Source organism: Nicotiana sylvestris, chromosome 9 (genome assembly GCF_000393655.2).
Source record: "Nicotiana sylvestris chromosome 9, ASM39365v2, whole genome shotgun sequence".
Taxonomy (NCBI): Eukaryota; Viridiplantae; Streptophyta; class Magnoliopsida; order Solanales; family Solanaceae; genus Nicotiana; species Nicotiana sylvestris.
Window position 1 is genome coordinate 101723742 of NC_091065.1, and position 13006 is coordinate 101736747.

Sequence of the window (13006 nt, forward strand, 5' to 3'; positions counted from 1 at the left end):
TCACCCTTAGCCTCTTTTCTCTCACTAAAGTTTTCTTCTTTTTCTTCACTCAAACCCTCATATTTTTCTCTCTCTACCTCACATACTTTTGTTATCTCATTGCCTTTCCTCTTTTCTTTTCCCTCAAACTCACTCTTTTTCTCATTTGACATCGCATTCTCTTCACTCAACACAACCTCTCCTTTTTCCTCTCTTGGGATGTCGACATGCACTCCCATTACTCCCTTCATTCTTTTCTCTCTCATATTTTTCCATATTCTCTTTAACGGTCTTTTCATCTTCACAAATTTGTGAGGGAGTCAAAGGTCAATGAATGAGTTTCTTCCCGTTAATCTCAAAAGAGTATCTATTTTTTCCCATGTTATATGAAGCTCTTCTATAAACATACCATGGCTTTCCCAACAAGACATGATAATTATTCACGGGAATCACATCACACCAGATTGCATACTTATACCTTCCAATAGAGAATAGTAATAATACTCTTTTATCTATCTTTACTCCCCCAAACATGTAGGGTTCAATACGCTCAACATAAGGCAAGTTCAATTTATCAATCATATAAGTGCTAATTGAGTTATAGCCAAACTCTTTGTCAATTCTAAGGGACAAATTACAGACATCACTTTAGCTCTTGTTTGAAAAATAACTTTACCATTGTCTACCTTCCATTCGGTATACTATAAGTTCGACTTTTCAAGTTGTTGAGTCATAGCTTGCCTCCTTTCACAATAACTACCTGTTTGAAACATCTTGAACAAAGATTAGAAGAATTATGTCTCTCTCAAATATTGTTTTTTCCTTTTAATTTTCTCACCTCTCTTGCCTGTTTCCACTCAATGCAACTCTTGGTCGTTAATCTTTAGATTTATTAATAAACTTACCTAGTCACAACCCTTAGTGATAAGAATATGGAATTAGAAAAAGAAAGAAAAGTGAATGACCAAACCTAGGAAAAATAGGAATTGGTTAGTAGAAAAAAAAGGAAAGAATTTTAGGAAACCCAAAACCCACAAGAATAAGGAAAGAAGTTTTCTTAATCTTCAAGAACAAGGATCCCCTCTTCTTGTTTCCTTTCTTGACTTGGAAATCAAATAATACTTGAATTCTAAAAATAATAATGAGCAATAACACCTTTTTTGGGCTAATTTTTATTTTATTTTTTTGGTTTTATTTTGGGTTTTTTTTTGTTGTTGCTGAAGAACCTCCCAAGATTATCAAGATTGAAATCTTGATTAGTCTATGCTTTGATACTACTTGATAACAACACGATAGGGGATTCAAGAATTACTAAAGAAAAACAAGAAAGTCAAGAAACGTGCGGAAGCTAAAAGAAAATAAAGAAACGAAAAAGGACGAAAAATTAAAGATAGATTGAATTCAATAAAGGGTTTCTTGAATTCAAGAAGTCTATTCTTGAAATTGAATCCTAACAACAACAATAATTAGCTAACAAAGAACTAATCGCCTTTGGTAGAGAATTAAAAATAAGAGATAGATTGTGCCCTTTAAAATAACAAGAACAACAATAAGCCTAAACTTATCACTTTTCTTGAATACCTAGAAGTGATCTAAGATTTCAAAAGAGTTTAATCTTACCACCTTAAGTTGAGTCTTAAAGGTTGAAGAATAAATTCAAGAGTAGCCACACACAAGAATGCAAGAAAAATCTCACAATTTTTGTTCATAATATGAATAATCTGAGTCTAAAAATAAAGAAGATACCCCTTATACAGGTAGGCGGGGTCACAAAATTAAGGCTGAAAAAACAAGAAAATAAAGTCCTAAACTACTTTGGACAACAAGTCCAACTACCTTAGGAAAAGAAAAATACTAGGAAGCAAAAACCAAGTCATTCTTGGAAAGTAATTCCAAAAATCTTAGGAAAAGGAAACATAACCTTAACTAACTAGGAAAGCAATAAATATAGTCCTAAAATATATGGGAATAAGTCTCAAATCAATCTTGGATAGAGTCTTGGAAATCTTGAAGGAAATTTGCAAGCAACTTGGCACCAACTTGCACTCAACATATAGCACGCCTATTTTACCCTTCTTGGACATCAAGTAAGTCCTTTTTATGTTATTAAAAATGTGGTTTTTTGTAGGACTTCATGGGCTGCAAGTTTGGACACATTTTAGATGCCAAAATTGTCCAACAGTGGCCTGATTTGGACTTTCTTCAGAGGATGTTTCTTGGGATCTAATCCACCTCTTCTTGGACATGAACTTGGGCCATAAAATAATTATCACACCTTGATAACTCATATACTTTATCCTTAAGCTCTTCCTCTCAACTAACAATTTCTTTGATAGCTACCATATCTTTAGTGCATGAACAACCGTAGCTAACTCGAGGTCGTGGGTCGGATAATTCCGCTCATGCTTCTTTAACTGCCGTGAAGTATATGCAATTACTTTCTCGTGTTGCATTAGGACACATCCTAACCCGACACCTGAGGCATCACAATATATGACATAATCATCTCGACCTTCTGGAAGTGCTAGAACTGGTGTTGAGGTCAACCTGTTCTTAAGCTCTTGGAAACTCTGCTCACATGCCTCTGTCCACTGAAACTTAGTCGCTTTCTACGTCAACTTTGTTAATGGTGCTAAAAGAGAAGAAAAACCCTCTACGAACCTCCGGTAATATCCTGCTAAGCCTAGAAAGCTACGAATCTCTGTCGGAGTGGTAGGTCTAGGCCAGGATTTCACAGCCTCAATCTTCTGAGTGTCTACCTTTATACCTCCGTCAGATACAATATGCCCCAAGAATGCTATAGATTTCAACCAAAACTCACAATTAGAAAACTTAGCATACAATTTATTATCACGGAGGGTTTGGAGTACTGCTCGCAGGTGATCCACATGCTCATCCTCTGAACGTGAATAAACCAGAATATCATCAATAAATACTATCACGAACAAATCAAAATATGGCCAGAATAGGCTATTCATCAAGTCCATAAATATGGCAGGTGCATTTGTCAACCCGAAGGACATAACAAGGAATTCAAAGTGGCCATATCGGGTCCTAATGGCTGTCTTGGGAATATCTTTCTCCCGAACTCTAACCTGGTGGTACCCCAACCTCAAATCTATTTTGAAAAGCATCTAGCTCCCTGCAACTGATCGAACAAGTCGTCTATCCTTGGAAGGGGATACTTATTCTTAATAGTTACCTTGTTTAGTTGCCTATAATCGACACACATCCTTAGCGAGCCATCTTTCTTCCATACAAATAATACCAATGCACCCCAAGTTGAGGTTCTGAGTCTGATGAAACCTTTCTCCAATAAATCTTTTAACTACTCATTCAACTCCTTTAATTCGGCAGGTGCCATTCTGTATGGAGGGATAGATATTGGGTTCTTCCCGAAGCAAATCGATGCCAAAATCAATTTCTCACTCTGGAGGAATACCTGGAAGTTCATCTGGAAATACATCCACGTACTCCTTTATTACTAGAATAGACTGAAGTGTAGGTATCTCAGCATTTGCATCTTTAACTCGCACAATGTGATAAATGCACCCTTTTGCGATCATTTTCCTCGCCTTCAGATAGGAAATAAATCTGCCTCTGGGTGTCACTGTATTACCTACCCATTCAAGGACTGGCTCACCTAGAAAATAAAATCTAGCTATCTTTGCTCGACAATCAACTGTGGCATAACAAGCTGCCAACCAGTCCATGCCCATGATAGCATCGAAATCCAACATCTCTAGTTCAACTAGGTTGGCTGAGGTTTGACGACCACAAACTGTTATCGTACAACCTCGGTAAATGTGTCTAGCGATAATCAATTCTCTGACCGGTGTAGATACCGCAAAAGGTTCACGTAGTATTTCAAGCACTATATCAAATTTTCGCGCGACAAATGGGGTAATACATGATAAGGTAGATCCTGCGTCTATCAAGGCATAAACATTGTGAGAACAAATGGTCAACATACCTGTCACAATGTCTAGTGAAGACTCTTGGTCCTGTCGACCTGCTAGCGCATAGATACGATTCTGGTTACTACCTGAACTGGACCCTCTACCTCTACCTCGACCTCTACCAGTCGAAGACTGAGGCTCACGCTTTGAAGGATGCACGGACATAGCTGATCCTGTTGCTGAATTCGTTGGTTGCGCCATACACCCAGAATCTCTATTTCAGCAATCTCGCATCATATGCCCTAGACGCCCATATATATAAAAAGCATCATAATCGACTCGGCATTGGACCAAGTGTCCTCGATCGCTGATGGCACATCGCGGCGGAAACGACCTTGTCTGCCTCGAATCTCGTTGTTGCTGTAAACTTGATGCCTGGGAGCTCTCACCTGGTCCTGACTTAGTATAGCAGTCATACCTGTAACCTTGTAGCTGAGGTGGCAGAGGTCTAGGTGGTTGTTCGAAGTACTGGGGCCTGTAGCTACCCTGAGACTGCTCCTGAGACCTGGCAAATCTCATCCTCTTACGCTGCCCTAACTCAGTCCTCTCCGTACTCTTATGTCGACGCCTACCCCTCTCTATATTCTGGGCAAATGCCTAAATCTGCGAGATAGCCATACTATCCTATAATGTAGCGGTGACACATGCCTCAGTCAACTCTGGGGACAACCCTACTATAAACTTGTGGATCCTGTCCCGCATAGTAATAACAATGGATGGTGCATATCTGGCCAATGAGTCAAAACGGAGACTATATTCTCGAACACTCCTATTGCCCTGCTTGAGGGCTAGAAACTGATCAATTCGGGTCGGTCGGATCTTTCGTGGTAAGTACTAGTTAAGGAAAGCATCTGAAAAATTCTCCCAAATAGCAGGAGGTGCATCACGTCCCCTGGACCTTTCCCATCCCTCATACCAAAGGATGGCTATATCTCGGAGTCAAAAAGCTGCTAACTCAACTACCTCTTTCTCCGTGGCATGTATAACCTAAAAGATCCTATGAAGCTGATCTATGAAATCCTGCGGGTCCTCCCTCTGATCTGTCCCCGTGAACTCTAGGGGATTCAAAGCAATAAACTCTCGGACCCTTGAACTCCCAGATCCCTCAGAAGGTCCTGCACTAGCGGATGCCCTAGCCTATTGCTGGGTAGCTACCAACTGTGCCAACAAATGCACCGCACTTCTCAAGTCCTGATCTGATGGAAGCAAAGGGGGAACTGGATGTGCGGTCTCCCTAGGAATCTCCTCAGGTGGCGGAGGAGCTGGTCATCGCTGGGTAGGGGTCTTTCCCTGCGACTCCGATTGGGGCCCATCTGCTGGGGGTACCCTGCTAGTTCCCTTACCTACTGCTATTTCTCTCCTCTGGCTAGCCGTAGTCTTCCTAGTTACTGTCATCTATGCATGCAAACGTCAACACCTAAGTTTAAATCAAATTTCCTATAACTCAGTGCTACAGCACGATTCAGATTTGAAAGAAGGGTAACCGACTCCTAAATGCTCTGTAGTCCCCTGCTTATATAATATGGTGCACCACACATCCATAAACAAGACCCTACTAGACACAGCTTATAGACTCCCTAGGACAGAACTGCTCTGATACCACTTTTGTCACACTCCAAGCTTAGGGGCGAAACCGGCACTCACTGCCCCACCTATCCTTGCGTATTACTTGCGACTAAGGGTTTCTGAACATGTCATGTCATACTTTGACCATGGGCCACATACAAGATAAGGTGTGATACAAAATATAAAAACTGAATAGAGACTAACACTGACTAAATATCAACATAAAGCTGGGCCGGCAAGGCGTCATAATTACTACAACTGACAAGCTAACAAAATATACGTGCAGGCCTATAGGCCCAACATACTTCACTAACTGACAGGATATATCTACAAGCCTCTACTGGGCTCTGTATCTCGACCAACTGGGCTCGCTCATAAGTGCTTAGCCACTGTAGGCTCGGTATATAACTTACCATCTGATTAGAGGTTGCCCAATAGGGGCCTGCCCATCGATTATAGCTCGATGGTAATAAAAATACTTTAATACTGTATATATAGAGTCTCAGCTCTCTTGACTGGAAAAAGGAAATATTCAAATGAATATGAAGTCCCGATAAAGAAAATATTGTAACTTGCGAGACTAGGAAAATATACGTAAATTTGGGAGGGACTATGCCAAAAGTAAATGAGATAGGCCAAACACCTAACTTGTATCCAAGTTGGATTAGAAACTTCCATTTTTTTGTTTTTGATAGGAGAAATATTTAGATTATCAAATCTTCCGCATGGAAGAATGAATCACACAAAGAACATTAACTTGAGCTTTAAAAAAATGTTTTTATTTCCAATTCAAACACGTACTTTATGAAGTGAAGCCACTATCAAAGCACTACGTAATTCCTCTAACGTTTACCATTTGGATTATTGAGAGAACTAATGGACGGCAATAGAAATGTCAACTTATCAGCTTTTGATAACTTTTCTTTATGCCTCGTTATCAAACATATGTAAATTACGAGATCATGCCAAAATGAAGGAAGAGCTTAGTCTTAACATACCTGGAGTAGGGAAACAATTTATTTGATATTCTTGAAAAAGATTGCACCGTACTTCTTTAGAACCACAAAATTCTACGTTACTACGATTCCAACAATTCTCGTTGGAATTGTTTTGTTACAAGAAATTTTGCTAGAAAAATTGCTTGATTGATGTTTGTCCGAAATTCTTGAACTAGGAAAATGTTTGAAAGGAGTTCTGTTGGAAAGCTTACAAAATTGGTTGTAACGTGTGTTTTTTGGAAAAGGTTGAAAGGAAAATGGTGTTGAAAATAGTTGAATTAGGAAAGTCTTACTCAACACCAATGCTTTACACATAACTACACAAGATGCCACCTTTTAATTAAAAACATTAGTCACCTATCTTATTGGAGGAGCTGCCACCCATGTCACTTAGTCATTATTAAATATACCTCTAATTAATTAGGTAATATCCCATTATCCAATAATTAGTCAATTACCCACATAATAAAAACTTGTTTAAAATTACTTAAAATTTTACTTATTTTTAATATACTTTATACATCATACTACCATTGTCATATGGTACCTTGCATGGTACTAGTCCATAAGTGTTGGGTATTATAGCTCGGACCGTATTTTATCCAAATTCGACAACCTTTAATGAAACTCATTTTCTTTAATTCGAGTACTCTTCTTTCATGGTACTTACTTATTGCTTGGTATAAATAGCATAAATATGCTAACCTCAAGATAATCTCATCCCCAAGTTTACGTCAATTAACTGAGGACGAAACCTTAACGTACGAAAAACGCGAGATGTAACACAAGGCATCTATCCTTATGTTCCTATAAGGGTAATGAGACAAGTGGGAAGAAAACAGGTCATACCTCGGGTATCCAACATGGTCCAGTACAAGGCATATTTCAAAAGGGACGTTATTCCATTCAAGTTTGAGGCACAATATATGTGGAACCAAAAGTTCATTGTGGAAAAAGAAACCATTGAGCCAAACAGGTATCATGCCCGTCATGTGTACTTCTATCCATCGTGGTTGGTGGACGATATAGCGGGAGACGTCAAGCCAGGAGTCAATCTGAAAGACAGGATCATAGATGACACTGTTGAGGCACAACTTAAGTATAGAAAGCTATGCAAAAGGGTTTTCGAGTATGAAGCTAGACATCTCGAACAACACAAAATGGACATGGAGACAATAAAAGAATGGAAGTAAATTGCCACTAAGTCAACAGAGAGATTGGAATACTTGGAACAAGGATTGCTGGAGCTTGAGGGAAAGATGAGAAAGAGACTCTCAGATTTTCAAAGCATGGATGTCAGTGAAGGAAGGCATCTAGCAAAGGCTTACTTACTGTTGGACACGCGCGATCTAGGGAACCTGATTGATGGAGTCAGAAGAGCCAAGCACGGAAAAGGTCCTTCAGGTACCAAGTAGAATATGAAATGATGTTCTTTACTGCTTTCTAGCTTAGCCTTAGATTTCGGTGGTAATAAGGCAAAATGCCATTTGCAATTTTATTATTATTGTCGATTTAGTAAAGATTTGACTCATTTTTTGCATTAATGAAATGACGGAATTATTGGCATCGATTTTCTCCAAGTCTATGTGTTACTTAGGCCTACCTCAAGCATAACGAGGTCCCTAAATTAGGACGTGAATTATTGCATGACTTTGTGAAACATGTTTTAATACTGCAAGCATTCTTTCAATATTCCTTACTAAATTGGTTACCTTTTGTTTTTTCTTTTCTTTTGATTATTCCCATTCCCCAAGGTTGGTTCGTGCATATTGGCATCGTCAGTATATCATACTAGATCCAGAGGTCCTCCTCCACCTCCTCCACCAAGCGATCCTAAAGGCAGAAGCAAAGGAAAAGTGAAAATGGATGATTTGAGTTGAATCAGAAAGGATACCATGGTAGAAAATGTTGAAATCTCGGATGGCTGAAGTACTCCGGCACAGAATGAATTGGTCTTACGTCTAGAATAGAAAATCGTGGAACTACAAAGCGAGGAGCAGGTCCGGAACTTGGTAAACCTTTCCCTCACTCCCAATGTCCCCGACATTAACCAGCAAAATCCGACTACCCATAACCAAACACCACCACAAAACACACAAAACCAAAACCCAGCACCAAATCCTCCTACACCACACCAGTATCCCACACCTCCCCAGAACCTTAACCTACCATCAGTACCAACTCCTCAACACCACCACCATCATCCAACTCAATACCCACAAACCACTACTTATTACACTCCCCATAATGCACCATAACCTACTCCCGATCCCCAGAACTCAACCAATGACCACCCTTATACCCAGATTCCCGGAGTCCGTCAAAGCAATCCAATATATGTGGAAACATTACCCCACATCTCGCAACAACCCTATACATACCTGAATCAACCGAGAAAGACCTACTTATTAAGAATATGACGGAGGAACTCAAGAAGCTCACTGGTAGAGTTTAGAGTGTTGAAGGTGGTAAAGGCATTGAAGGTTTAAACTATGAGAACTTGTGTATTCAGCAGAATGTGGAACTGTCGGAGGGTTACAAACCTCCCAAGTTGGAAATGCTTGATGGGTCTGGTGATCCAAAAGTGCATCTGAGAATGTATTGTGACAAACTTGCAAGAGTAGGCAAGAATGAACAAATCCACATGAAACTGTTCATGTGAAGCCTTATAGGAGATGCTTTGTCTTGGTATATCAGTCAAAACCCAAAGAAGTGGGTTAGTTGGGTAAGCATGGCATCAGACTTCACGGATAGATTCAGGTTCAACACAGAAAAAATGCCAGACGTTTTCTACATTCAAAACCTCAAGAAGAAGCCGGCAAAAACCTTCTGCAAGTATGGTACTCGTTGGACATCAGAAGCCGCGAAAGTAAGGCCAGCACTTGAAGAAGAACAAATGAACAAGTTCTTCGTCAAAGCTCAAAACCCGCAGTATTATGAAAGGTTGATGGTTATTGAGAATCACAAATTCTCCGACATTATCAGGCTAGGAGAAGAAGGGATTAAGAATGGGATGGTGACCAATTTTTAGGCACTGCATGCCACAAATAAAGCTTTGCAATCGAGAGGTATTTCGAAGAAGAAAGAAGTAGGTGCCGTAATGGTAGCCCAAGGTCCTAAGTCTCCTCTCACATACCAAACACCTCCACCTACATACCAACCTTCACCCCCCGTATACCAACATCCTTCTACCACCTACCATGCCTATAATACTCAACCCGCATATTACCATTCACCACCACCCGATCGTCAAAACTACTAAAAACCACGACCAAACTATAACCCCAGACCGCCTAGACAATACACCCCAATTGCTGAACCCATAGACCAATTGTATGAGAGACTGAAGGCCGCTAGTTATGTCACTCCCATTCCTGCCATTGCTATGGAGAATTCTTCCTAGTGGATCAACCTCAACAAAACATATGCCTATCATTCAGGCATGAAGGGTCATACCATTGATGAGTATCGCACATTGAAAGATAAGATCCAGACACTAATCGACACTAAGGTCATATAGGCAAAGAAAGTTGCACCAAATGTTCGTAACAATCCTCTCATGGATCATGGAGGTGAAGGAGTAAATGTGATAGAGACTGACGAAGAATGGGATCTAGAAGGGACAATCAGACTCATTCAAGAGGCAGATGATCCTAAAACGTCTCCAGACACCCTCACACCAGTTGTGGTACAAACCCAAGCACCATTTGAAGTTGAGGTATCTACACCCTTCATCGTGATGGTAGCTCCCACGTCATCCTACAAGTCTGATACCATCCCATGGGACTATGTTGCGGAAGCAAGAAGAAAAGGGAAAGCAAAAATGGAGGAAAATATGAGGCACAAGGCTTGACTAGAACTAGCAGAATCTATACACCTGAGAACCTGGAAGGAGAAAGCAAGGAAGCTGCATCTAAGCCTACTATTGTCGTAACTGGCACTGATGATCTTTGGAGAAAGGTACAAGCAAGAGAATACTTTGTTGTTTACAACTTGACCAAAACTCTCACTCAGATATCCATCTTGTCACTAGTACAAAACTCGGACACACACAGAAATGCTTTGATGAAGGTGTTAAGTGAAGCTTATGTACTCACCAACATCACTAGTGGGGAGATGACTAACATGGTCGGGCAGGTATTGGAGAGCCACAAAATCACCTTTTATGAAGATGAATTACCACCAGAAGGACTGAGTCACAACAGGGCACTACACATCACAGTGCAATTAGAGGATAAGTTCATCGCCAGGGTCTTGATAAATGGGGGTTCAAGCCTCAACATATGCCCACTAACTACTCTGAAGAGATTAGGTAAAGGCTTGCACGATATACAGATGGGAAGCATGAATGTGAAGGCGTTTGATGGATCTCAAAGATCCACCATCGGAGAAATCAACCTCAGTCTACAGATCGTTGGTTTGATATTGAGTTCCAAGTGCTAGATATATCTGCTACTTACAACCTATTATTGGGACGACCATGGATACATGCTGTCGGAGCAATGGCTTCAACCCTGCATCAGACTGTGAATTTAATCATCAGGAGGTGATTATTCATGAAGATAGAAGTAACCCCATCTACACCAATCAGACAGTTCCAGTAATTGAAAACAGGAAGAAGTTGGGTGGAGAAACATACCATCGCATTGAGCGAGTCAACGCAATTGAAAAGGACCGATGGTAGAGCAACAAGATAGAAAGCATACTGCTATGGATAGTTATGAACTTGGAAAAGGTCTCGGCAAAAATCTTCAAGGGATCACCAAACCCATACAACCGCAGCGTCATGGCACGACTTTTGGACTCGGATATGAATACACTTGGCAAGAATACCAGAATTGATCGCCACCATGGCGTGGTTCTTATTCTCCATTGGAACAGCTAGTACCAACTCTACAACAGACATTCCATCAAGCTGACATGATGTGGGGATCTGAGGAAAATGAAGTCTTAGCTTGTATGAGGAAACTGTTCCTAGATGAAGAAGATATGGACTACAGTGAAATAGTGAGGAGGAGTAGGAGGAGGAGAAGGAAGACCTTACCATTCAGACCATGGAGAAAGGAGTGGTTCTCAAGAACTGGACCGTTGCACCATCCCGGGCCCATTAATTTCCTGGCATTATTATTACCTATCCCGATGAACTTATGACTGTGACATGTAATGAGACAACACAACATAAGGATAGTGATTCGGAGGATTTGAAATATGATATAATACCTGAGGAAATAATTAGAGAAGTGGAAAACTTTGAAAACAAACTAAAATCTAATTTGGAGGAAACCGAGGCCGTTAACTTAGGGGATTTCGAAATGGTCAAGGAAACATGTATAAGCATTCATATATCACTGTCAGAGAAGGAAGAGTAAATTAGATTCCTAAAAGAGTATGAAGATATCTTTGCATGGTCCTACGACGATATGACTGGTTTGAGCATATCCATAGTGGCTCACAAGCTACTCACTAATCCCATATGTCCACCGATAAAGCAGAAGCTCAGAAAGTTCAAGTTGTATATGAGTTTGAAGATAAAAGAGGAGGTCACCAAGCAATTCAAAGCCAAGGTTCTTAGAGTGGTCGAATACCCGACTTGGTTGGCCAACATTGTGTCAGTTCCAAAGAAAGATAGGAAAGTTAGAGTATGTGTTGATTACCGAGATTTGAACAGTGCAAGTCCCAAAGATGATTTACCATTGTCCAATATATACATACTGATCAACAACTATGCCAAGCATGATCTCTAATCCTTTATGGATTGCTTCGTGGGATACCATCAAATCTGGATGGATGAAGGGGATGTCAAAAAGACAACCTTCATCACACCATGGGGGGATATATTGTTATAAAATGATGTCGTTTAGTCTGAAAAATGCTGGAGCCACCTACATGAGAGCCATGACAACCATATTCCATGATATGATACACAAGGAAATAGAGGTGTACATGGATGACGTTATCATCAAATCTAAAAGAAGTTCGGATCACATAGCAGACTTGAAGAAATTCTTCGATCGGCTTCGAAAATACAATTTGAAATTGAATCTTGAAAAATGTTCCTTTGGAGTCCCTGCTGGAAAATTATTAGGATTCATCGTCAGCCACCGAGGGATTCAGTTAGACCCATCAAAGTCAAAGCTATCCAGGACTTGCCACCTCCGGAGAATAAGAAAGATGCGATGAGTTTTTCAGGGCATCTCAATTACATCAGCCGCTTCATAGCGCAATCAACCGTGATATGTGAGCCAATCTTCAGGATGCTGAGAAAAGATGCTGAAACAAGCTGGACTGAAGAATGCCAGAAAGCCATCGACAAAATCAAGGAGTATTTATCTAAACCACCCGTTCTGGTCCCACCAGAACCAAGAAGAGCTATGCTGCTTTATTTGACCGTACTGGATGGAGATTTTGGTTTCGTTTTGGGACAACATGATGAAATTGGAAGAAAGAAGCAAGCGATATATTATCTGAGCAAGAAATTCACACCTTATGAAGCCCCGTACTCTT

The 13006-nt window shown here is 40.3% G+C and overlaps 1 protein-coding gene across 1 annotated transcript; it reads right to left on the reverse strand.

Annotated features, from left to right (window-relative positions):
- Positions 1 to 3404: 3404 nt before the first annotated feature.
- Positions 3405 to 4139, reverse strand: LOC138877981 (uncharacterized). The gene has a single exon (XM_070157632.1). The coding sequence runs from the start codon at positions 4137 to 4139 to the stop codon at positions 3405 to 3407; it is 735 nt and encodes a 244-aa protein (XP_070013733.1).
- Between the last annotated feature and the right edge of the window lie 8867 nt (positions 4140 to 13006).